The 24925-nt window shown below is 41.3% G+C and overlaps 1 protein-coding gene across 1 annotated transcript in view; it reads right to left on the bottom strand.

The window, feature by feature from the left end:
- b4galnt4a (beta-1,4-N-acetyl-galactosaminyl transferase 4a) overlaps positions 1–24925 on the bottom strand; it is a 407281-nt gene that overhangs the window by 104237 nt on the left and 278119 nt on the right. Inside the window, exons 5-6 of the mRNA XM_056452299.1 lie at positions 2850–2940; positions 2567–2667 (exon numbers count right to left, since the gene is read on the bottom strand). Of these exons, the coding sequence (XP_056308274.1) occupies positions 2567–2667; positions 2850–2940 (192 nt within the window). The remainder of the gene's footprint in view (positions 1–2566; positions 2668–2849; positions 2941–24925) is intronic.

Below are 24925 nucleotides of genomic sequence, written 5' to 3'. Positions count from 1 at the left end.
ACAAAAACTTTGTTGCAGCACATTTAAAACTGCAACACTGATGACCTGTGTCTCCAAACAATTCTTCTTCTTCCACTTGTTTTGGCAACACAACGTGATGACTCTCTGCCGTCTGAACACTGTAATAGGTAAAAACAGTCTTCGAAGCTATCATTCATATTAATGACGTTGCACCGCATACACAATAGAGCGAGCTGATTGTCTTTCTCATGAATTAATGCTGCACGCTCAGAGACGTCAAAAATTCATTTCAAACCGGAAGAACAAATTTGCCCGAAGTAACGCAAAAACAACCAATTTTCACTTTTTTGTGAAAAATACGTCTCTTAATAGTATTTTTAGCAGCATGGGACATATTTATGACTGTCAACAGCTCAAAAAATGTGTTTTGGTGTTTCGTGACCCTTTAAAGTGGGACAAATATGCAAAAAAATAAATAAATCAGTAATTGGCAAACACTTTTTCAGACCACTGGTCATTTTAAAATCTTATTAACTGCTTACAGCCCCTCACATGCACTACTTTTAATAAATTCTGGACAATTGATTATTCTAGATTTTTTTTAATCTAGAATAAATGCACATATCTTTGCACCTACATACAAAGAAAGCACAAACGCATATCCAAAACCTCTGAAAGATCGCTAGGCTGAATAAATCAGGGCAACTGGATCCAGGAACACTTTTAACCTGCAGTTTCACCATGATGGATGCTCATTGTTCACAAGCCCTATGATGTTTTTTAGACTGCAGGTCTGCAGCTCTTCTGTTTGGCCAAAAGAGGACTTTCCCCCCAACCTGAGCCTGTGGTTTCTCCCAAGGTTTGTTCTCCACTTCTGTCAAACAGTAGACTTTTGTTTTTTTTTGCCACTGTCGCCTATGGCTTGCTTGGTTGGGGTTGGTGTAGCTGGTTGGTGTAGCTGGTCACTAGCTCTTCAACAGTGACATTTGTAAAAGAACTGAATCAGTTTTAAATTAACTAAAATATAATACATAGCAATGCCATTTGAATTTGAACCTACTTTATGGAAATTAAAACTAAAACTAGGCCTATGTTCACTTCTATTCATAAATCCTTTCCCATAGCCTCATGTGATAGTAAAGTGTCCATCTAACATGTGCTTCGGGTACTAAGGGAAATCAATAGGTCATCTGGTTACTTCTCACCTACTGTTATTAAAAACTATGAACATACCCAGTGATTTCAAATGCCTGTTACTAATTAGGGCTGAGTAAATTATGACTGGATTTCATTTTTGGTTGAACTATTTGATTGAAATATACAACAAATGTGCAACAAATACCCTGCCAATTGTACATTTTTATCTTTCAGATGTGTCTTTGGTATTTCAGTGTGTGTTAATCCACTGCTTCTCTCTCAGAACACAGAATTATACTGAAGAAACTCATTTCATCTATCTGCGACCCTGGAGTCTTAAATAAATGGAAAGAAGGCAAACAGAGGGCCAGTGGAGTCACACTGCTATTATACTGAAGCTAGATATTGCTCTTTCTTTTGTGTCTTTCTTCACTCAGCTCTTTTGTTCCCACTTCATTCTCTATTTGTCAAGATGTTGCCTCATAATTGAACTGATTCTTCACTAAATGAACATCCTGCATTTACTCTAATCTCGTTTGAGTACAAAAACAATGCGTTTCTCTGTTTCTTCAGAAAATCTGTATGGATCTCCTCATCTACAAGTGACTGGAAAAGGTCTGTCACTTCCGTAAGGAGTCACTCGGAATTCCGGACAGGCTGTGATTCTTTTCTTAGACAAAGAGACGCCTTAGCGCCTCTGCGCTTCAATCGATCACACATCTCTCTGGCAGGGTATCGAGTCCTCGACTGGCATGTGTGAGCGCCAAGTCCTGTCTAAGCCAGACGTAATCGATACACCAGTAAACCACACATTCGCTGCTCGCTCTCACAGGCTCTGGCTGAAGCACTAATTGTGTTTTACAAAGCCAGTTCTCCTTCACATTGTACAAATCTACACTTCAAAGAACTAAGACCTCTAGGAAATAAATCTATTTGATTGAAATCCACCACATATATATTATAATTATAATGGATTTTAAAAATATGATGTTACTTCAAAGATACAAAATTAACACTGATATACTGTATGATATAATAAAAAAACCAAATTATTGAAGTAATTGAAGTAATGAAATAGTTATATAATATTTTAAGAATGTATTAGTACTTTTAGAATTCATTCTACTGTAAAGTAAACTAAAGCTAAATGGAATGGCCTAGCCAATAACCCGAACTGAATCCAATTAATATTAATAACTAAAGACCATGTTAGTAAATAGTATACAAAGTATTAAATACATTTCAGTAGTTCAGTACTTTCTCCTTGTGTCCTTCCATTGTTATTACACATAACTAAGTTTTCTGAAAGCATTTTTGTTTTGTTTTGCTTGTATGTTTGGATTGTTTGGGTTTTCAACAGCTCCTCAAGAAATGCAGTTTATTTACCATGAACATTTAGGATGTGTTCAATATTTATTTTACCCACTATATATGCACATGTACAGAAAATTTCCATTAAATAATTTACCTTCCCCACATAGGCCAGCAGTCGGGCGTTGAGAGGACTTTCATCTGAACTTAACCAGAACTCAGAGTTATCGTCAGAAGAAACCGCAAACTGAAAATCACCTGGACAAATGAGAGCCAAAACCATGGTGAGCAACAGGTTATTGTGTTGTATGTACATAGTACACTTCTTTCATTACATGTATGTGTGTAATTGTGAGAAAATGTTGCCTTCTCATGCTTTACCTCATTATTTTATAACAAATACTGAATAAACATTGCCTTTAATATCAAAGAGTATTTACCATCCTTATAAGGTAGAATGTATCCAAATATTCTCAGGCCATAGTTCTTCCATTTTGGAGCCACAGCCAACTTCTTTACAGTAGTTCTCATCTAGAGAGATTAAAAGTAAGAGATTAGTATGTAAAATAACATTGTGGTGGATGAGTTAAAAGATTGAGTTGTAGGGTTAAGGTTATGTAAATCATCTCATATCCTGACAACGATATCCAGTTGAAGTCAGAATTATTAGCCCTCCTTAATTATTAGCTCCCCTGCAGGGAAGTTGCTAGACATAAAGCTCTACTGGGGCACAGCTCCCCCTCCAAAAAATAAATAAATAAATATTAATAATTATATATATATATATATATATATATATAAATTATAAATAAATAACGGTATTATTGAATAGTGATGGGTTACAGCTGGAAGGGCATCCGCTGCTTAAAACATATGCTGATAAATTGGTGGTTCATTCGGCTGTGGCGACCCTGGATTAATAATGGGACTAATCGCGGCTATTTTTCACTTACACTGGAAGCAGAGCAGCGTGTCAGCGTCAAGCAGGAGGAGTGCTTGAGGCGCACGGGTATGTTTTTTTTCTTCTGCGCATATGCTCAGTTTGCTTTTTCATTAAACTGCATTGCTTTTACCAAAGTTGGTTCGGTTGCACATAGAGAATAGCGTCTTTATTCTTGGATTACCTCTCTTAATAAATACATTTGCATATAAAGTAAATTGTATCTCAAAGCAATTTAGTGGGGCACTGGCGATTTTTACTGGGACACGTGCCCCAGTAAATGCACCCCTGCACCCCTGTATATTTTTGTCCCCAATTTCTGTTTAACGGAGAGAAGATTTTTTCAACACATTTCCAAACATAATAGTTTTAATTAGTAATTTCTAATAATTTCTTTTATCTTTGCCATGATGACAGTACATAATATTTTACTAGATATTTTTCAAGATACTAGTATTCAACTTAAAGTTAGATTTAAAGGTTTGACTAAGTTAATTCAATTGAATTCTAGCTGAAGTAAAACAAATAAGACTTTTTTCAGAAAATATTATAGGAAATAGTGTGAAAATTTAAACATAATTTGGGAAATATTTGTAAAAGAACAAAAATCACAAGAGGGCTAATAATTTTTACTTTAACTGTGTCACAATATATTGAATTAGTTCACAATGACAACAGGGAAAGAACATTTTACAATGCATACTCAAATATGTACTAATTCATATATGATTCCTTTTCTCACTTTATGTAAAACTTCTGGGCAAATGTTTGACTAAGAATGTAGAAAAATAAAATTAATATTGATGAAATATAAAACATTTTTTTTATAAAATGATTGCAGGCCCAACATAAACTATTGATAAATAAAATCCAAAATGTAAAAACTAAAGCTTACAACTTTTTCACCATGTGATTACGTTTTCTGCCTGCATCCAGATTGGTTATCAAAAAAAGTATTTAAAGTAATAATTTTAAAAAAAAAATTGTGACACAACAAAATAAACCGTATAATATGAATATATAAAAAATATGAAACAATAGACTTTTCATTTTGGCAATACAATGTGTACACTCACCGGCCACTTTATTAGGTACACCTGTCTAACAGCTCGTTAATGTAAATTTCTAATCAGCCAATCGCATGGCAGCAACTCAATACATTTAGGCATGTACACATGGTCAAGATGATCTGCTGCAGCTGAAACTGAGCATCAGAATGGGGAAGAAAGGTGATTTAATTGACTTTGAACGTGGCATGGTTGTTGGTGCCACACAAACTGGTCTGAGTATTTCAGAAACTTTCAAGCACAAACAAGATTGGGATTTTCAAGCACAAACAAGAATGGTCCGAAAAAAAGAAAATGAGTGAGGGGCAGTTTTGTGGGTTAAAATGCCTTCTTGATGCCAGAGGTCAAAAGAGAATGGCCAGACTGGTTCGAGCTAATAGAAAGGCAACAGTAACTCAAATAACCACTTGTTACAACCGAGGTATGCAGAAGAGCATCTCTAAACACACAACAGTTCGAATCTTGAGGCGGATGGGCTACAGCAGCAGAAGACCACACCTAAGAACTAAGAACAGGAAACTGAGGCTACAATTCGGACAGGCTCTCAAGTTGGACAATAGAAGATTGGAAAAACGTCTTTATTTCTGCTGCGACCTTCAAATGGTAGGGTCAGAATTTGGTGTCAACATCATGAAAGCATGGGTCCATCCTGCCTTGTATCAATGGTTTAGGCTGCTAGTGGGGGTTTATTGGTGTGGGGTATATTTTCTTGGCACACTTTGGACCCATTAGTACCAATTGAGCATCATGTCAATGCCACAGCCTATCCTTAGGATTGTTGCTGACCATGTCCATCCCTTTATGAGCACAGTGTATCCATCTTTTGATGGCTACTATATCTTTTACTATCTTTACTATCTTTTGATAGCTACTATATCGCTAACGGAGCATCAAACATTCCGAGCAGACAGAACGGCGGATGACTCCGGTAAGACCAGAGGCGGAGGATTATGCATTTATATTAACAAAGCTTGGTGCACAAACTCTGTCGTCGTTGGGAGACATTGCTCTGTTAAGCTGGAATTTCTAATGGTTAAATGTAGACCGTTTTATCTGCCACGGGAGTTCACCTCCACCATAATAACTGCTGCTTATATCCCTCCCGACGCTGATGCCAAGCTTGCTATGAATGAACTTCATGCAGCCATCAGCAAACAACAGACTGCTCACCCGGAGGCTGCTTTTATTGTTGCGGGGGATTTTAATCACTCAAACTTAAAGACAGTGCTCCCCAAATTCCATCAGAACATTTTCTGCCACACAAGGGGAAACAAAACTTTAGACCAAGTTTACACAAACATGGCTGAAGCATATGCTGTGACCCCCCTCCCCCACTTGGGTCAATCAGATCACCTTTGTTTGTTTCTCACCCCCAAGTACTCACCCATTGTCAACCGTGTGAAGCCATCAGTAAGGACCATCAAAGTGTGGCCAGCGGGGGTGGACTCCACACTCCAGGACAGGTTTGAACACACAGACTGGAGTATGTTTGCTTCCCAGGCCACATGTGGCTCTCACACAGACATTGACAGTTACACTTCCTCTGTTCTGGAATATATCAACACCACCATAGACAGTGTTACAACCCAGAAACAGATCACCACATACCCAAATCAAAGCCATGGATGAACAAGGAGGTGCGCCTCCTGCTGAAGGCACGCAACACTGCATTCAGATCAGGGGATGCACAGGCCTACAGCACTTCCAGGGCTAATCTGAAGAGGGGCATCAAAAAGGCCAAGCACTGCTACAAGCTAAAGCTAGAGGAGCACTTTTCCAACTCTGATCCTCGGCGCATGTGGCAGGGCATCCAGGCCATCAGCAACTACAAACCCAGCCAGTCCACACCCACAGCCACAAATGTCTCCTTCCTGAACGAGCTAAATGACTTTTATGCCCGCTTTGAAAGAGACAATACAGAACCCTACACCAGGAACACTACCTCAACCGACCACTCACCCATCACACTCACCCATCACACTCACCTCCTCAGAAGTCTACACCGCACTGAGTCGGATCAATGTGCGTAAGGCTGCTGGACCAGACGGTATCCCTGGGCGCGTCCTCAAAGCATGTGCAGAACAGCTCACTGGGGTATTCACAGACATTTTCAACCTGTCACTTAACCTAGCAACTGTGCCAACATGCTTTAAAACCACCTCTATTGTGCCAGTGCCGAAACACTCCAGCCCAACATGCCTGAATGACTACCGCCCTGTAGCACTCACACCCATCATCATGAAGTGCATCGAGCGGTTGGTCCTGGCACATCTGAAAGACTCTCTGCCATCCACACTGGACCCACATCAGTTTGCCTACCGTGGCAACAGGAGCACAGAAGATGCCGTCTCCATAGCACTGCACTCTGTCCTTACACACCTGGACAATAAAAACACTTATGCACGAATGCTGTTTGTTGACTTCAGCTCAGCATTCAACACTGTCATACCCTCTAAGTTACTGATCAAACTCAGAGACCTGGATATCAATGCGTCTCTCTGCAACTGGGTTATGGACTTTCTGACTAACAGACCTCAGAATGTTAGATCAGGCCACATCTGCTCCACCACCGTCACACTCAACACTGGTGTACCACAGGGCTGCGTGCTGAGCCCCTTCCTCTACTCCCTTTTTACCATCGACTGTAGGCCTGTGAACAGATCCAACACCATCATCAAATTTGCAGATGACACCACAGTGATTGGTCTAATCAGCAATAATGATGAGACTACCTACAGGGAGGAGATACAGCATCTGGCCACCTGGTGCACCGACAATAATCTGCTCCTTAACACCAGCAAGACCAAGGAGCTCATTGTGGACTTCAGGAAGGGACGAACAGGCTCGCATGATCCCATCCACATTAATGGGATGGCCGTTGAGCCTGTCTCATCCTTCAAGTTCCTGGGGGGGGACCCACATCTCTAAGGACCTTTCCTGGACCACCAACACCTCCAGCCTGGTCAAGAAGGCTCACCAGCGCCTATTCTTCTTGAGGCAACTAAAGAAGAACCAGCTTTCATCAGCCGTCTTGGTGAACTTCTACCGCTGCACAATAGAAAGCATCCTGACCAACTGCGTCACAGTCTGGTATGGAAGCTGCTCTGTTGCTGAGCGTAAGGCACTGCAGCGGGTGGTGAAAACTGCCCAACGCATCACAGGGACTACACTGCCAACCATAGAGGACATCCAGAAGAAACACTGTCTGCGCAGAGCACGCAGTATTCTTAAGGACACCTCTCACCCTGCTCACAGACTGTTTTCTCTCCTGCCTTCCGGCAGGCGATTCAGGCTCCCCCGGACAAAAACCAGCAGACTGAGGAACAGCTTTTTCCCCAGAGCTGTCTTCCTTTTGAACTCTGCCCCTCACTGACTCTTTTGCCACCCCCCCCCCCAATACACCCCCACACTCCTCTAACTTATACTCCTCACAATCACTGCACTATTTAACATTTGCACATTTAAAGTTTGCACATATTCATTGCACTGATTCATTTACTTGAACTGGACATACCCACTGCACATGGACATTTGTAATTATGTTTATCTATCTGCACACTTCTGATATTAATAGTATCCTGTACATATATTCATTTATTGTCAATCTGTTCATAGCTAATACAACCTGTATATAATGTTGATAGTACATCCATCTGTAAATATCACCATAGTTTTTCTATAACTGCACTTTATAACTTATACCTGTATCCTGCACTTGCTGCTATTGCACTGCTGGTTAGACCTAAACTGCATTTCGTTGCCTTGTACTTGTACATGTGTAATGACAATAAAGTTGAATCTAATCTAATCTAATCTACTTCCTGCAGGATAAAGCGCTATGTCATAAAGCACACATCAGACTGGTTTCTTGAACATGACAATGAGTTCACTGTACACAAATGGCCTCCACTGTCACCAGAACTCAATCCAATAGAGCACCTTTGGGATGTGGTGGAACGGGAGATTGGCCACGAAGGATTAAGGCAGTACTAAAGGCAAAAGAGGGTCCGACCTGGTACTAGTAAAGTGTACCTAATAAAGTCTCTGGTGAGTGTATATATAGTCATATTTGACAGCCCCAAAAAATGTTGGGTTCCACACAATCGATTAGTTATCTTATTAGTTTTTGCCAATTTAAGTGGATTGAACATAAAACAATTAAGTTGTCCCTCAAAAAAAAAACTCAAGAATTGTGTTGTTTCAGCTCTTTTAAAATAATTACTTTGAAAAAACAGCAAATGTCATTTTTTTGAGTGTGTGGTGACTAGAATTTCTAAAAAAAAACATCTGTCATCCGTTTACAAATACAAGAATACAAAGACTGAGATACAAAAACAAAAGAACAGAGGAAAAGATTTCTGGAACAGAGAATGTATTTTTCACAGTATGCAGGGGTATACGTGTTTAATTTTGTGTTCTGTCAGATTTGTGGTCTTTGATCTAAAAAAAAAGTTGAGAAGGTGGGAGGACTGTGTAGGTGATCTGAACTAAACAGAATTCACAATGAGTTCAGTATAATTCCACCCATTACAACCTGTATGGGTTTTTAACTAAATGAAACCACCCACATGATTGAGAGAATAGTTGAGGTTTCAGTCACGCCTTCCAAATCACTATAATCATCAACATGTAGGCCATTCATGATTAATAAAAGAAATAAATGAACTAAAAGATGTCAAAATTGTGGGTTACATTTACAATAAGGCTCCTTCAGTTAAATTTATTTATTAACATGAACTAAAAATGAACAATAGTACATTCATTAATCATAGTTCAAGATTTCATATTGTTTTTGCTTGTTAACATTAGCTAATGCAATAGATATATACACTAGCTGTCGCCTGCACCAGTGGTTCCCAATCTTTTTAGCTCGTGACCCCCAAAAAAGTGGTTATAAACATACATACTTCAATGTGGTTAAAAACATACAAACATTGCACACAATAGTGCACACTGTCATGGATTGGTCAGGCTCTCACGACCCCCACTCACGAAGATCACCATCACCTGACTTCTAATGAGCACACAGCTGCATCACATTCACGAGCACCAGATAAAAGCACAGCACTCCAGTCGCTCATTGTCCGGGCTCGTCTCGACGAAAGCGGACAACTGAGCGACCACTCAGCGTAGTCATCCTCAGCTAAAACAAACGATTTACTTACCTGTTCTCTTTGTATTCCTCCTAGTCTTCCTGGTCCTCCCGAATCGTCCTGTCTTCCAGTCCTTCCAAGTCTGTGTCATCCTCTGTCAGCTGTATCTGGTGTGTGCTGTCCATCCTCGTGTATTCCTGTTACCCAGCCACGGAGGAAAAGACCCCAACATCATTCCTGATCCTCCTGGCTATCCTTCATGTGCTCCTTGTTGTCATTTAATAAACACCCTAACGTTTCCTTACCTCTGTCTCCTGTCCGCTTCATAACAGAAGCCCGGACCCATAACGACGACAACATGAGCACCCCCGATCACCTTCAAGAGCTGGTGGACCAGTTGAAGCGGATTCTACAGCCACCAGCTCCACTTTCCAACGCACCACCAGCACCGAGCACTTCCGCCTCCACAGTTTCTTCTTCGGCCCTTCCTTCCAGTCCCATGGCCCGACCAGCGCCCTACTCAGGCGGAGCGGGGGAGTGCAATGGTTTTCTGTTACAATGTTCCCTCATATTCGAAATGCAACCTTCTCTATATCCCACAGATAAGTCGAAGATCGCCTACATCGTATCTCTACTCTCTGGACCTGCACTTAAATGGGCTGAGACGATCTGGAACCAAGCCGGGCCGGTCATGAATTCCATCACTACCTTCACGGAGTATTTCAAAGAGGTGTTTGGACGTTCTGATGGGGAAGTAGCCGCTGGAGAGCAGCTGTATCATCTAAAGCAAGGTACTCTATCTACACAGGAATATGCTCTCCGGTTTCGCACTCTAGCAGCTGCAAGTGGATGGAATGAGAGATCGTTGTTGACCACGTACCGGCTCGGCTTGGAACCCACTCTCCGAATCCAACTGGCCACATTAGATGATACAATGGGTCTGGAGAGATTCATCCAACATTCTCTCCGATGTTCCGATCGTCTCCGTTCCTATCAACAGGACACCATCACCCCCTCGTCTGCACTCCTCCAATCGCCTGAGTCAACAGCCTCTCCAGAACCAGAACCCATGATAATAGAGTCTGGAAGACTGACATCAGCGGAACGACAGAGGAGGCTGACCCGGGGTCTGTGTCTATACTGCGGTGTCAGTGGACACACCCGTATGGAGTGTCCCCTTCGTCCCATTCGGACTTCAGTGAGTGTATTCAGTACGAATATTGAACAATGTAAACCACTTACTACCACCGTACAAATAACTACTGCCTCTATTTCTCTCCTTGTCACAGCCCTCATCGACTCCGGGTCAGCAGGGAACTTCATCTCCCAATCCCTCTGTCGTCAACTCCACCTCCGTACTGAGGCGTCCTCGCATATATACCAGATACAACCGATAACCCAGTGCACTCGATCTTCGACCCGTATCCATCGACAATGCGAAGACATCCTTCTTCAAGTGGGGTTGTTACATCAAGAGAGGATTCAATTTCTGGTTCTGGAGGGTGCAAATATGGACATCATTCTAGGGCGCCCGTGGCTGGTGAAGCACGATCCCATCATCTCTTGGGGCACAGGAGAGATAAAGAAATGGGGATCTGGATGTACACCTGCCTGTTTTCCAAATCTCCCTCTTCAAGGTCGGAACCCCATTTCTTTGTTTGCAACATCGGTCGAGAGCCCTCCTGAGAAGCAGTCTATCCACATTCCTAAGGAGTACAGCTCCTTTCATGATGTCTTCTGCCCCAAGAGAGCTTCCCAGCTACCGCCGCATCGGCCATGGGACTGCGCGATCGACCTAGTTCCAGATGCCCAGTTGCCAAGAGGTAGGATCTACCCGCTCTCGCTTCCAGAGAATCAGGCAATGGAAGATTACATAAGGGAGGCTCTGAGTCAGGGGTACATACGTCACTCAAAATCACCAGCCGCCTCAAGCTTCTTCTTTGTGGCCAAGAAGGACGGAGGGCTGCGTCCATGCATCGACTACAGGGTCCTAAATAACGGTACAGTAAAATACCGATATCCCCTTCCTCTGGTACCAGCCGCTTTGGAACAGCTCCGAGAAGCTAAAGTCTTCACTAAATTGGACCTCCGCAGCGCGTATAATCTGATAAGAATACGTGAGGGGGACCAATGGAAGACAGCATTCGTGACCCCTACTGGCCACTATGAATATGAGGTCATGCCTTACGGTCTGGTCAACGCCCCCTCCGTATTCCAAAACTTCATTCATGAAGTCCTCCGGGAGTTTCTTCACCACTGTGTAATAGTGTACATAGATGACATCCTCATTTACTCCCGGAGTGAGGCCGAACATCGCCAACACGTTGCGGAGGTCCTACACACATTGAGAGAACATCACCTCTACCTCAAAGCGGAGAAATGCTCATTCCACCAGAAGTCGATTCATTTCTTGGGATACATCATTGACCAAACCGGTATACGTATGGATGGGAAGAAAATTGAGGCTGTTCTATCCTGGTCAGAACCCACTTCCATTAAGGAGCTCCAGAGGTTTCTTGGGTTTGCTAACTTTTATAGACGGTTTATCAAGGACTACAGCAGGATTACATCACCTCTCACTAATCTCCTCAAGGGTAAACCCAAAGGACTGGAGTGGACCAAAGAAGCAGCCGCAGCCTTCCGCCTTCTTAAGAAGGAGTTCACAAGGGCCCCACTCCTGACTCATCCTGACCCAAATCTTCCTTTCGTGGTGGAAGTGGACGCATCCACCACCGGCGTCGGGGCAGTATTATCTCAACATCATGATACACCGCCCCGACTGCATCCCTGTGCCTATTTCTCTCGGAAGTTGAGCCCGGCGGAGCAGAATTACAGCATAGGAGACAGGGAGCTTCTAGCAATCAAGCTAGCCTTGGAGGAGTGGCGTCACTGGTTGGAGGGAGCCAAACATCCGTTCCAGGTGATCACAGATCACAAAAACCTCCAATACATCAAAGAGGCCAAGAGACTATGTCCACGTCAAGCCAGATGGTCACTTTTCTTCTCACGTTTTGATTTCTCCATTTCCTATCGTCCAGGACCCAAGAATCTAAGAGCAGACGCTCTCTCTCGTTTACACGAGCATCACGATCATGAAGAACTCCCAACGAAGATTCTTCCCGAACACATCTCCATTTGTCCGATCACCTGGAACGCTCCTCCAGTCGTTGCCACTCCGGAAGCCCCTGCTCCGCCGGGATGCCCTCCTCATCGGCAGTTCATACCACCTGAACACCGGGTAGATCTGATCCACTCCTTACATACCTCGCTAGGCACTGGACATCCAGGGATCAACAATACTCTCTCGCTAGTATCCCAACGATTCTGGTGGCCAAACATGGCAAGGGATGTGAGGCAATATGTTCAGGGCTGTAAGGACTGTGCCCAATCCAAGAGCCCACGTCATCTACCCGCTGGAAAGCTCCATCCCTTGCCGATTCCGAACCGTCCCTGGTCACACCTAGGAGTGGACTTTATCACTGACCTCCCTTCGTCAGAAGGTAATACCTGTATTCTAGTCATAGTAGATAGATTCTCAAAGTTTGTCAAACTAATCCCTCTGAAAGGTCTTCCCACAGCCTTTGAAACTGCCGACAATATCTTTAATCAAGTCTTCAGGTCATTTGGTATTCCAGAAGATATTGTGTCGGACAGAGGTCCACAGTTCATCTCACGTCTATGGAAAGCCTTCTTCAAGCTCCTAGGTGTGGCCGTCAGCCTCTCTTCTGGATATCATCCCCAAACCAACGGGCAGACAGAGAGGAAGATTCAGGAGGTGGGACGGTTCCTGAGGACCTTCTGCAGTGGTCACCAGAACTCCTGGAGCCAGTATTTGGGCTGGGCAGAATATGCCCAAAATTCACTGCGGCAACCCTCCACCGGACTCACGCCATTCCAGTGCGTCCTGGGCTTCCAACCACCGCTCTTTCCCTGGGATGGCGAACCATCTGATGTCCCCGCAGTGGATCACTGGTTCCGGGAGAGCGAGAGAGTCTGGGACGAGGCTCATCAACATCTGCAGAGGGCAGTCCGTCGAAGCAAGGTAACCGCCGATAGGAGAAGGTCTGAAGAACCCAGATACACACCCGGACAAAAGGTGTGGCTATCCACCCGGGACATACGCATGCGACTGCCCTCTCGCAAGTTAAGTCCCCGATTTGTTGGTCCCTTCACCATCGTGGAACAGGTTAACCCCGTCACCTACAAACTACAATTACCCTCTCACTACCGTATTCACCCTACATTCCACGTATCACTCCTGAAACCCTATCACGATCCTGTTCTTCCCTCCACAGAGCCTGACCACGAAGAGGAACCCCCTCCTCCACTGCTCCTAGAAGAAGGAGCCGTCTACGCAGTGAAGGAGATCTTGCGTTCCCGACGTCGTGGTGGCCAGTTGGAGTACCTGGTGGACTGGGAAGGGTACGGCCCCGAAGAAAGGACATGGGTTCCCAGAGCTGATATTCTCGATCCTAGTCTCATGGTGGAGTTTCATGAGAGCCACCCTGAGTTCCCAGCGCCTAGAGGCAGAGGGAGACCACCACGGCGTCGGAGGTGTCGGCCCTCAGGAGCGGGCCCTGGGGAGGGGGGTACTGTCATGGATTGGTCAGGCTCTCACGACCCCCACTCACGAAGATCACCATCACCTGACTTCTAATGAGCACACAGCTGCATCACATTCACGAGCACCAGATAAAAGCACAGCACTCCAGTCGCTCATTGTCCGGGCTCGTCTCGACGAAAGCGGACAACTGAGCGACCACTCAGCGTAGTCATCCTCAGCTAAAACAAACGATTTACTTACCTGTTCTCTTTGTATTCCTCCTAGTCTTCCTGGTCCTCCCGAATCGTCCTGTCTTCCAGTCCTTCCAAGTCTGTGTCATCCTCTGTCAGCTGTATCTGGTGTGTGCTGTCCATCCTCGTGTATTCCTGTTACCCAGCCACGGAGGAAAAGACCCCAACATCATTCCTGATCCTCCTGGCTATCCTTCATGTGCTCCTTGTTGTCATTTAATAAACACCCTAACGTTTCCTTACCTCTGTCTCCTGTCCGCTTCATAACACACACACACCGGTAGGAACTAAATACACAAGCTTATTGACAACACAAAAAAGTGCAACAGTCTAAAAACTCTATAATTTTTAATAGTCATTATTCATTTGTTTAATTTAATATTAACCTCACTTAATAAGAATGGTGGGCACAATTTTTACAGTACAGGACTATTCTTTTGTTTAATTTTGGAGACCTCCACTTGGAGATGGTCCTCTGCGTTTAGTCGTGGCCTTTATTTTTAACGTACGTGAAAAAGTGTCAAAGTTTAACATTGTGCTATAAAATTCAATCTGCTGCTACTAACACTATGATGTGTTGTTAATCTAGCATAATAACCTTAGGGGTCACAATTTAATGGAAAAAAAAATTGAAAGGCTGTGTTGGCTTTTTTATTTGCATGTTGTTTTTTATGTAACTATTAAATGCTATTTTTATCTTCTGCAGGTTATAGATAAAATATGGTAATCCTAATAGTTTAATAACCAGTGTTGGGGATAACACGTTATAAGTAATGTGCGTTACGTAATAATATTACTTTTCAAAAGTAACAAATAATATAACACATTACTTTAAAAAATAAGTAATATTATTTAAGTTACTTTTAAAAAAAATGTAACACGAGTTACTTTTTCACCTTGCTTAATTCGCTTTTACAAAATATCTTGTGGAATAAAAATTACCATAGTCAGGTTGAATCACACACTCAATGAGAGAGCGTGCTGCGTGGGAACAACCAGTCGGCTCGCACTCATCATCATCATCATCATTATCATCATCATCATCATCAGGTCTCTTTTTTGACCGCAGATAAGCCAGTGTACTGTTCTAGTAACCGAAAAACTCGGGATATTGGTTTACTTCGAGTCAGAGGGGGCATCTGGTGTGTTAGTACATAATGAAGACGCAAACCGTTTCATGACCCGTTTACTTAGAAGATCTGGTTAACACAAACAATTTATTCGCTAATCACCCGCCATCGCTACAGTCAGTCAGAAACAGAAATAATGGCGGGCCGGAGACTTACATTTTTGCAATGCATTCTTGATATTTTTAACTCATAGAAGAAAAGAAGTGGATAGATGTAAAGTGTAGATTATGTGTAAGTAAAACTCGACAACTGCAAGAAACACAACATCGGGAAACAAGCACTATACCTGCACCCCACCTCCAGCTAAACAACAAATGATTGACATCAGTTCACATTCTCCAGGTAAAACAATTAATCCAACTAAACTACTAAATCGACTAAAAAATGGTTATTGCTTTTATTGTTGAGGAGCTGCAGCCACTATCTAACGCAGTGGTAGGGAACCTATGGCTCTCGAGCCACATGTGGCTCTTTGACCAAAAATATGTGGCTCTCAAGTCTTCCTTCTATGATATTTTACAGTTTAAAAAATTATAACTGTCACCAGAAATCTGTTTCCTATCGAAAATACAATTACAATTCCCCCTTTTATTGCAAGTTTTTACAGCAAAATGTATAAGAACTCAGTTAACAATAAAAAGACAATTTGAATTGCAACACCAATAAAGGAAACTTACCTTTCTATGGTAACCTCCCGCACTTAAATTCAAAAAACATTCATGAGTGCTGATGGCGAAAATAAAAATCCTATAAATAGTTTTTTCTTTATTCAAGGACTTGCTTAACATGTGATGCTTCATATTTGTTTATCTTTGAGTTGTACATGGACATAAATTAAAGTTTTGTTTAAACCTTTATTATTTGTAATAGTAATACAGTAGCAAATGCATTTTTATAGTGACATTTGGAGATATATATGTACATCCAAATGGCTCTTTAAAAAGTGCATTTGCTAAAAAAATCAGAAAAGGCTCTTTGCTGAAAAAAGGTTCCCGACCCCTGGTCTAACGTTACTGTAGAAGCGACTATGTTTTGTAATATAATACGATTTTTTTATTTTTTGGGAAACGATTTTACACATTTGTTAAGGCTACGAGAAGCAAATTGTTCAATGTATAAAGTTCAAAGATTTATTTTGATTTGGGGATGTTTTTTATCGTCTTACTGTTCATTTTGTTATTTTTAAAATCTGCTTTTGCCTTAATATAAATTATTTCATGTTAATACTCTTAGGCTTTATTGCAATCTCAATGGACAATTTACCTAACTAATAACACAAAATGCACAAAAGTAGCAAACACATTACTTTACATGCTTCATTAAGTTGTATATACGGCATGTATAGCTCTGGGCTCAGAAAGTTCTCAAAATAGAATTTTATCCTACATTTGATTAAAGGAAATAGAAGGTGTAGGTTATATAAGGTTGTTAAATGCAGAGCTTCTCTATAAAAAAAGGTGAAAAAACACCTGCAAGTTCTGAAAGATATCAAACCTCAGCCAGGTACGGAAAAGTAACACAAAAGTAACTCAAAAGTAATATAACGCATTACTTTCCATAAAAAGAAAAAAAAAAAAAAAGGGGGGGGGATGGGGGGGTTGAGTAACTCAATATTGTAATGCACTACTTTCAAAAGTAACTTTCCCCAACACTGTTATTAACATATTTCATGAATTCAAACTCACTGATATTTGACAGAATAGAATAAGCGTATTTTTGGCATGCTGTCCGAGGAGGATATGTGTATATATATATACAGTATGTATATATTGTTCCACATACTATACATACATACATATACTGTACATACACATACACACACACACACACACATATATATATATATATATATATATATATATATATATATATATATAATATATATATATATATATATATATATATATATATATATATATATATATATATATATATATATATATATATATATATATATATAAATTATTAGCCCCCTGTTATTTTTTCCCCCAATTTCTGTTTAATGGAGAGATTTTTTTCAACACATTTCTAAACATAATAGTTTATTACATAATAACTCATTTCTAATAACTGATTTATTTTATCTTTGCCATGATGACAGTACATAATATTTGACTAGATATTTTTCAAGACACTACTACTAAACTTAAAGTGACATTTAAAGGCTTAACTAGGTTATTTAGGTAATTTGGCAGGTTAAGATAATTATGCAAATCATTGTATAATGATGGTTTGTTCTGTAGATATCGGAAAAAAGTATAGCTTAAAGGAGCTAATAATTTTGATCTTAAAATGGCTTTTTAAAATTAAAAACTGCTTTTATTCTAGGCTAAATAAAACAAATAAGACTTCGTCCAGAGGAAAAAATATTATCGGACATACTGTGAAAATTTCCTTGCTCTGTCAAACATAATTTGGGAAATATTTAAAAGAGAGAGAAAAAAAAATCAAAGGGAGGCTAATTATATAATAAAATTGTACTGCTTGTAACTCTAATAAAGATGCATTCATTAAATTATTTATATAATGAAGCCTATATGGTGTTATTTTACTTTTATTCAGTTTCTGTACCTGAATCCTCTGAGACACTTCTCAATAATAATCCAGAACAATCCCCAAAATCAATCCCAATTAGTATAAATTAACGAATTATTCTCAAATAGAGCCAATTCAAACTATCTGGTGAAATTGTATTCATATCGCAATAAAAATAGCAGCAAAAAAAAATATCACAATTTACTTTTTTTCCCAATATCGTTCAGCCATAATATTAATAATAACATAATTTTCTTCTAAAGAGTCTCCAGTGGTGTAACATGCTGACAGGACCTTCTAAAGAGCAAATTTCTCCCAATGATAATATAGCTGCCTGTTTACTCTGCTTTCTGCTAATATTTACTTTCCACTATTTCAGTTACGCTTCACTCGGCTTTCCATGCAAATTCATGCCTGCTGTAGAGCAAGATGTGGGCTGTCTAACCAAACACAACACTGTTATATTACTCTAAAACTCGATTACGTTTTTTCTCAAATCATAAACAACACTGTCGACCAAACCCTCACTAAACATCCTCACTAAAGCTTTCCACACATACAGTATAATATGCATGTGATGTATTATACTTACATGTTTTTTACATGGTGTTGTTGCTTTTTGCTATATTTCTTTCAAATATCAACATTTTTGTATTCCGTTTAGCCATGCAAACTTAATCATAACAGTACCCTCCAGCTCATACATCATACAAGCTAAACAGATACTCAATAATTAATGTGTTGATATCAATAATTAAAATCGCTCATCTAAAAACAAATTGTCCTCTTTAAATCTTCCTTCAGTTAAAAAAAAATGGCCACAGGGCTAATCAAAAGACTACAAACTCTTTCAAGATTCAAATTAAAGATTTATTTTTACTGAATGTTTACTGCGCATCAGTAAATCCGCTGCAGTTTTGCTCAAACCTTCAATTATCGCAGAAACTATCATCTATCATTATGCACAGTTTTCAAAACAGACGAGCTGAGGAACTGATGTTTATCATCTTCAAAAAAAAGTTCTCACAATTCAATCCTACAAATCCCGATGTTTATGTGACCACACATCTCTCGAGATGGAAGTCTGAGATATAAGCACTTCAGGACAACATAAGAACTATTTTAATCACCCATGAGTACATGGATGTGTGATCTGGTTTGCATGGGAGTTTTGAAGCATGAAAGACTTGCACACACTCTCAAAAACACATATTTAACCTGGGGGATGCTCTTTTGGTCATTTTAAAATGATGTTGGAGAACATGTCTGTTTTTGTTCAAGCCAATGTCTTTTAAGAGCCCCTATTATGCATTATAAAAGATCATATTTTGGTTTTGTGGGTCTCCAACAACAGGCTGATATTCATGCAAGGTTAAAAAACACTCTCATTGTCTTATAATATGTATTTATTGGTACCTAATTATCCCAACGACTCCCATTTGATTTGTTCAGCGATTCATTTGTTTCCAAACCACTTCTTTGCATGACGCTAATCTGCGCTGATTGGTCCGATGACCCAGTCTGTTGTGGTTGGTCGACTGCATTCAGCGTGAGATGGAAAGAAACGCCCACTATGGCTTATCAATAAACATTGCTGAAGTAGCCAGAGTGCAGAGTACATGTGTGAGTATATGCAGGAGTGCATTAAAGCAATGCAGTTAAACACCAGCACAATGCTTTATTCTTAACCATGAGTAGGGCTAGATGGAATCTGCGGACATTTTTTGCTATTTCTGTGCAGAACTTTATTAAAAATCTGCACATTTATGTGGCCTGATTTTGGGAGTATCATAACTAAAACCTTAATATATGAACTAAAAAGTAATACTTTTTTAACTTGTATTTAATGTTTACAATGCAAATCCAATTAGATCCCCTTTATTTGGTAAACAAAGCAAGTCTCTCATTTAATATATCTACTTAAAGACAGAAAATGTTACTGCACAAACTGTATTGTGAATAAATTATATTAACATTTTTATATTAGTCAATATTATTACTGAAATTAATTTAAAAACTGAATAAATATATGTAAATTTACACACATTTACACAAGTAAATAAACAGAATCAATGATGGGCTAAAAATCTGTAGAAATCTGTGGAAATCTGCGCACGCAGACTCCGTGTGGGCCTAACCATAGATAATAATAATGAAATACATTCAGTATTAACCCACACAGTGGCAAAAGCTGAACTATTTTAAAACTGTGTGTAGAAACAGCTGATGATGGCCATAGCACTGACAATCGCATGCTCACAAACGCATTCAAATTGGTAAAGAATGCAGCACGCGACGCGTTTTCAAAGTAGTTTTAGATGCGAAATGTAAATCTAAAGAGTTAACCAGATACAGTACAAGATGCACAGAGTGATTACAAGTAACAAAATACAACTAAATACATATTTGCAAGCTAAAGAAAACATGGAGGCTACCATTTTAACCTCACTTACAGCTTGAGATTCAAAGTAAAGAGAAACTGGTCCATATTAACTGTGTACTAACAAAAGTTCCTGTTAAGGTGCGACAAACTCCTATTTACCACCGGTCAAAAGTTTTGGTTCAGTTCGATTTTTAAATGTTTAAAAATAAGCTTATCCTACTCACCAAGGCTGCATTTATTTAATCAAAAATACAGTACAAATTGTAAAACTGTGAAATGTTAATGCACTATAAAATAGCTGTTCAAAAATAGTTTATAATTTAATCATTTATTCCGGTGATTATAAAGATAAATTTTCAGCTTCATTACTCCAGTCTTCAGAGTCACATGATCCTTCAGAAATCACTCTAATATTAATTAATATTATTATTATTATTATTATTATTATTATTATTATTATTATTATTATTATTATTATTATTGTTATTATTATTATTATTATTATTATTATTATTATTATTATTAATGGTAATAGTAATAAAAGCAATAATGACAGGAGTAATATTTTTATTTGAAACTACATACAATAGGAAAGCAGTTATTTAAAATTTTAATAAATATTTAACAATTAATTTTTTTTTTACATTTAATAAATGCCACCTTAATGAACAGAATAATTTTCTTCAAAAAAAAACAAACAAAAAAATACCTGACCCTTTTGACCGGTAGTGTATATTTACATGAAATAGTCTTTGTTGATCCTTCCTTTAACAAACGGCTGGCAAATCCCCCGTTGCAGGGTAGGTTATTGTATTAATCATCAGAATGTTCACTCATTAATGTATACTCATCTTCAGACATGATCAATCCCTGACCCGCACTCCGCTAGTGTTTGAAGAGAAAGGCACGTTTACGTTTTACCGGATCCAGCACTTCATATATTGGTATTGTTCCATGTCGCTTCGATACAAACAGGCAAAACCTTCAGACGAACAATGAAACATTTAAACGACTCCAAGTCAACTCAATATTATTATTATTATATTTTTTTTGAAAATCTGTATTTTTAAGATTTACTCCTCAGCTGGATGTTTTTATTCACTTGCACACTGCATGGAAGGTCATTTTCAATAACTCATAATAGGGACTCTTTAAAGTAAAATGGGATCAACCAAATACTGCAACATCCATATAGGTAAGCGATAATCAACAAATTGCTGTGTGTAAACTCCAGTGCTATTTTGGGATTTCCGCCAGGATTTTGCCTACCCAAATTTAAAAGCTTCCCAAATCCAGGTGTAAATGCAAAAATTTGGTATCATTTTAAAGAAAACCCTTTGAATTTTCATAAAACACTATTGAAAGTGTTTAAAATAACTATATGTTTTCTGTGTTATAATTAACACCAAAAAAGAGGTGATTTTTGTATTTTTTTTATAAACTCAAATTTCAAAGTGTACCTTTTAGGTTCTGTGTGGTCGAGGTTGCTGTAATTAATTTTGGTGGTTCCTGCACATGTCTGTAAGCATAGGAAATAAGAAAGATGTCTCTACTATAATCTATGCAAAAGTTATTGTATTCCAACTGATGAAAGGTGCTATACTGTACAAGCCACAGGGACCAATCATTATTTTCATATTTCACTATTCTTTTGTTTGATTAAACATAATTCACTGTGTTTGGACCAAGTCAGACATATAAAATGATTACTTATGCACATCACCTCAAAAACAGAGGAGAAATGGCCCTGAAGCGCACAGCATTAGGTAAGAGATGACAGCTGTCTGTGCTATCTGGGGCTGCTTATTGATCATAAATGTATTGTTTTCACTTCTGCACCATGGAAACACCGCGATTCATTCGACAACTGTTTGATATGTGAATATAGTTCAGTAAAAAGAGTGCTAGAACCGTATGAGCACCAGCAAGAGCTTTCATTTGAGCTATAACTTGTCCATGTACTATATATGAACCATATGAAAATTATGAAAATGAACCAATGTTCAATACCCAACTCGGGTATCCAAAATACTGTATGCATATGTGCATAAAATATAGCTTCTACACTTTCAAATTAAACCACTTAAGGGGGTCTGATGCAATGCTAGCCCTTTAAATCTTAAAGCTAAATTCAAAGAACAACCTGGCGGAAAGCAGACAGAGATTGTGTGTGTGCATGTAAATGACACAGGCATATCTAATAGCTCATTTAAAGTAGTTAAAAATTAATTCCTTGTTAACACTGGTTAATGCACTCTAAGTTAACAAGAACTAACAACACACTGTTTTGTTTTCATTAACTAACATTAACAAAAATGAATAATTAGTGTAATAAATTAAGGGTGTGACGAGATGCTTACTCCACAAGACGATGAGATTGGTCGAGCTGGGTATTTCTCCCTTGCCTGGCGTTCTTTGGGTCCGGTCCTCCAAGAGCGGTTTGTATATAGGAAAAAAGGATGCGGTGGTTTCCTATCCCCGGATGATGGGCACGAGCACAGCGTTTCATGTCTGGGGGTCCAGCATGTTAATGCGGTGCTCGCGGGCAGTGCATGCCATCACTGATGTCATGTCTGTTGCGCAGTTAAGATCGCAGCTCGCTCTTGCAAAAGAGCCACCCACCCCAGTTGTCCCCCGCACTGCGGTTGGCACTCGGGCAGATCTGAGGGTTTCAGTGGGAGTAAATCCGCCGCCCCCGGGCCGCGGACCTCTCGCTCCTCCACGCGCTCCATCCAAGCTTCAGGTGAAGAGAAGCGCTCCGTCCTTGGATGGTCGCTCTCTCACCTGATGACACCGGGGGTCAGATGTCCATCGCTGCATCGGAGGATGGGCTGTCATTGTCTGATGAGGATGTGAGCCCGCTCGCTCCCTCCCTCCGGGGTGGAGAGCGCGGCGTTGACATCTAAAAAGCAGACATGATGGCCGTGCTTTCTCGGGCTGCTTCGGCCGTGGGTCTGGTGATGGTTTATCCCCCAGCCCTGCGGCCGGACCGACTAGATGGGTGTGATGTGGAGGATATAAGGAGGCAAGACCTTCAAAGCCTCCCGACCCCTTCTTCCCGGAAGTGCACAGTAAACTCATGCAGTCTTGAGGGCACTTTTTTCTGCCCGATCTACGTGCGCTTCTATCCTCACCATCCTTGGAGGTGGGCTGTCAAGGTCTGACGAGGATTCGAACCCGCTCGCTCCCTCCGGGACTATGAGCGCGGCGTCGAATCCAGAAGCAGACTTTGTGGCTGTGCTTCCCCAGGCTGCTTCGGCCGTGGCTCTGGAGATGGTTTATCCCCCAGCCCCGCGGCCGGACCGATTAAAGGGGTGTGATGTGGAGGATGAAGGCGAGACCTTCTAAGCCTCCCCATCCCCTTCTTCCTGGATGGGCACAGTAGGCTTACGCAGTGTGCTGCGTGCGCCTTCCCCCTCACCATGCACGCTATGGCCACCTACCAGCGCTACCAAGCGCAGGCGCTGGCCCGGCTGCGCGAGGATGGTTCCAACCCAGGACTGAGCATGAGCTCTGCACCGCAACCGACTATGCTCTTACAAAAAAGTTGGCTGTGTGTGCCCTGGGAAGGACGATGATCACATCAGTGATCCAGAAATGCCACCTCAGGCTAAAACCTGGTGATGTGCGTGACGTTGACAAAGTTCGCTTTCTTAACTCACCCATATCCCGGACTAGCCTGTTCGGCGACACCGGCGTTAATTCCTGGGCGAAGAGCAGTCGGAGGCGATGGGCGAGGTCTCTATCGGCGGGATTGTATGACCGCTCCCCCCCGCCGAGCCATCCACATCCACTGCTTTTTCGCCAAGGACGCCCGCCTGCAGCTTAGCTTCGCCGCACCCGCCTGCGCCTCCGGCCACGCGGCTGCGCCGAGCATCGCGCAGGCAACCAGCGTCCCCCGCCCAGGGCGCCGCTAAGTTCGGTAAAACGGACCGCGAAGCGTCCCTGAGATGGGCCATCTGGGGAGGAGGGACTTTGCTCTTTCCCCGCTGGAGGGCGAGGCACGTTATTTAACGGCATAAAAAAAAAAAAAAAAAACGCCATCAAATCCTCAGTGAAAGAGCATTTTTTTCCCCTTCTCCGGATGTGACAGCCCGAACACTGCCAGTCTGGGACGCTATGCCTTCCAGCTCGCAGGATCGGTGCATTTCGCCAATGGCTCACGGAGCGCGAGAGAACGGTCTCCTTTCTCTCCACTCCCAGCCCCTCTTCTGGAATTTGAGTGCGAGACGAGAACATCTCCTCTCCTGCTCTCCTGTGGGACCCCAGCGCTCCCCGGATGAGCCCACTCACTCCACGCTGCCCCGCCGCTGGCACGTCAGCGATCGTGCGGGTGGGACCATTTGCGGGGGCACTGCCTGCCTGGTTAGCGCGGGCCAGCCCAACGCAATGGCTCATCCATACAATCAGACTCGGCTATGCGATTCAGTTCGCAAAACGGCCTCCCAGGTTCACGGGCGTGTATTTCACCAGGGTCAGTCCTGCGTCCGTCCCTGTCTTGCGAGAGGAGATTGCTGTCCTCCTGGCGAAGGATGCAATCGAGCCGGCCCTCCAGCCGAGATAGAGCGCGGGTT

Source organism: Danio aesculapii, chromosome 25 (genome assembly GCF_903798145.1).
Source record: "Danio aesculapii chromosome 25, fDanAes4.1, whole genome shotgun sequence".
Classification (NCBI taxonomy): domain Eukaryota; kingdom Metazoa; phylum Chordata; class Actinopteri; order Cypriniformes; family Danionidae; genus Danio; species Danio aesculapii.
The sequence above is the reverse complement of the archived record's forward strand: the minus strand, read 5'-3'. Positions and strand labels throughout refer to the sequence as shown.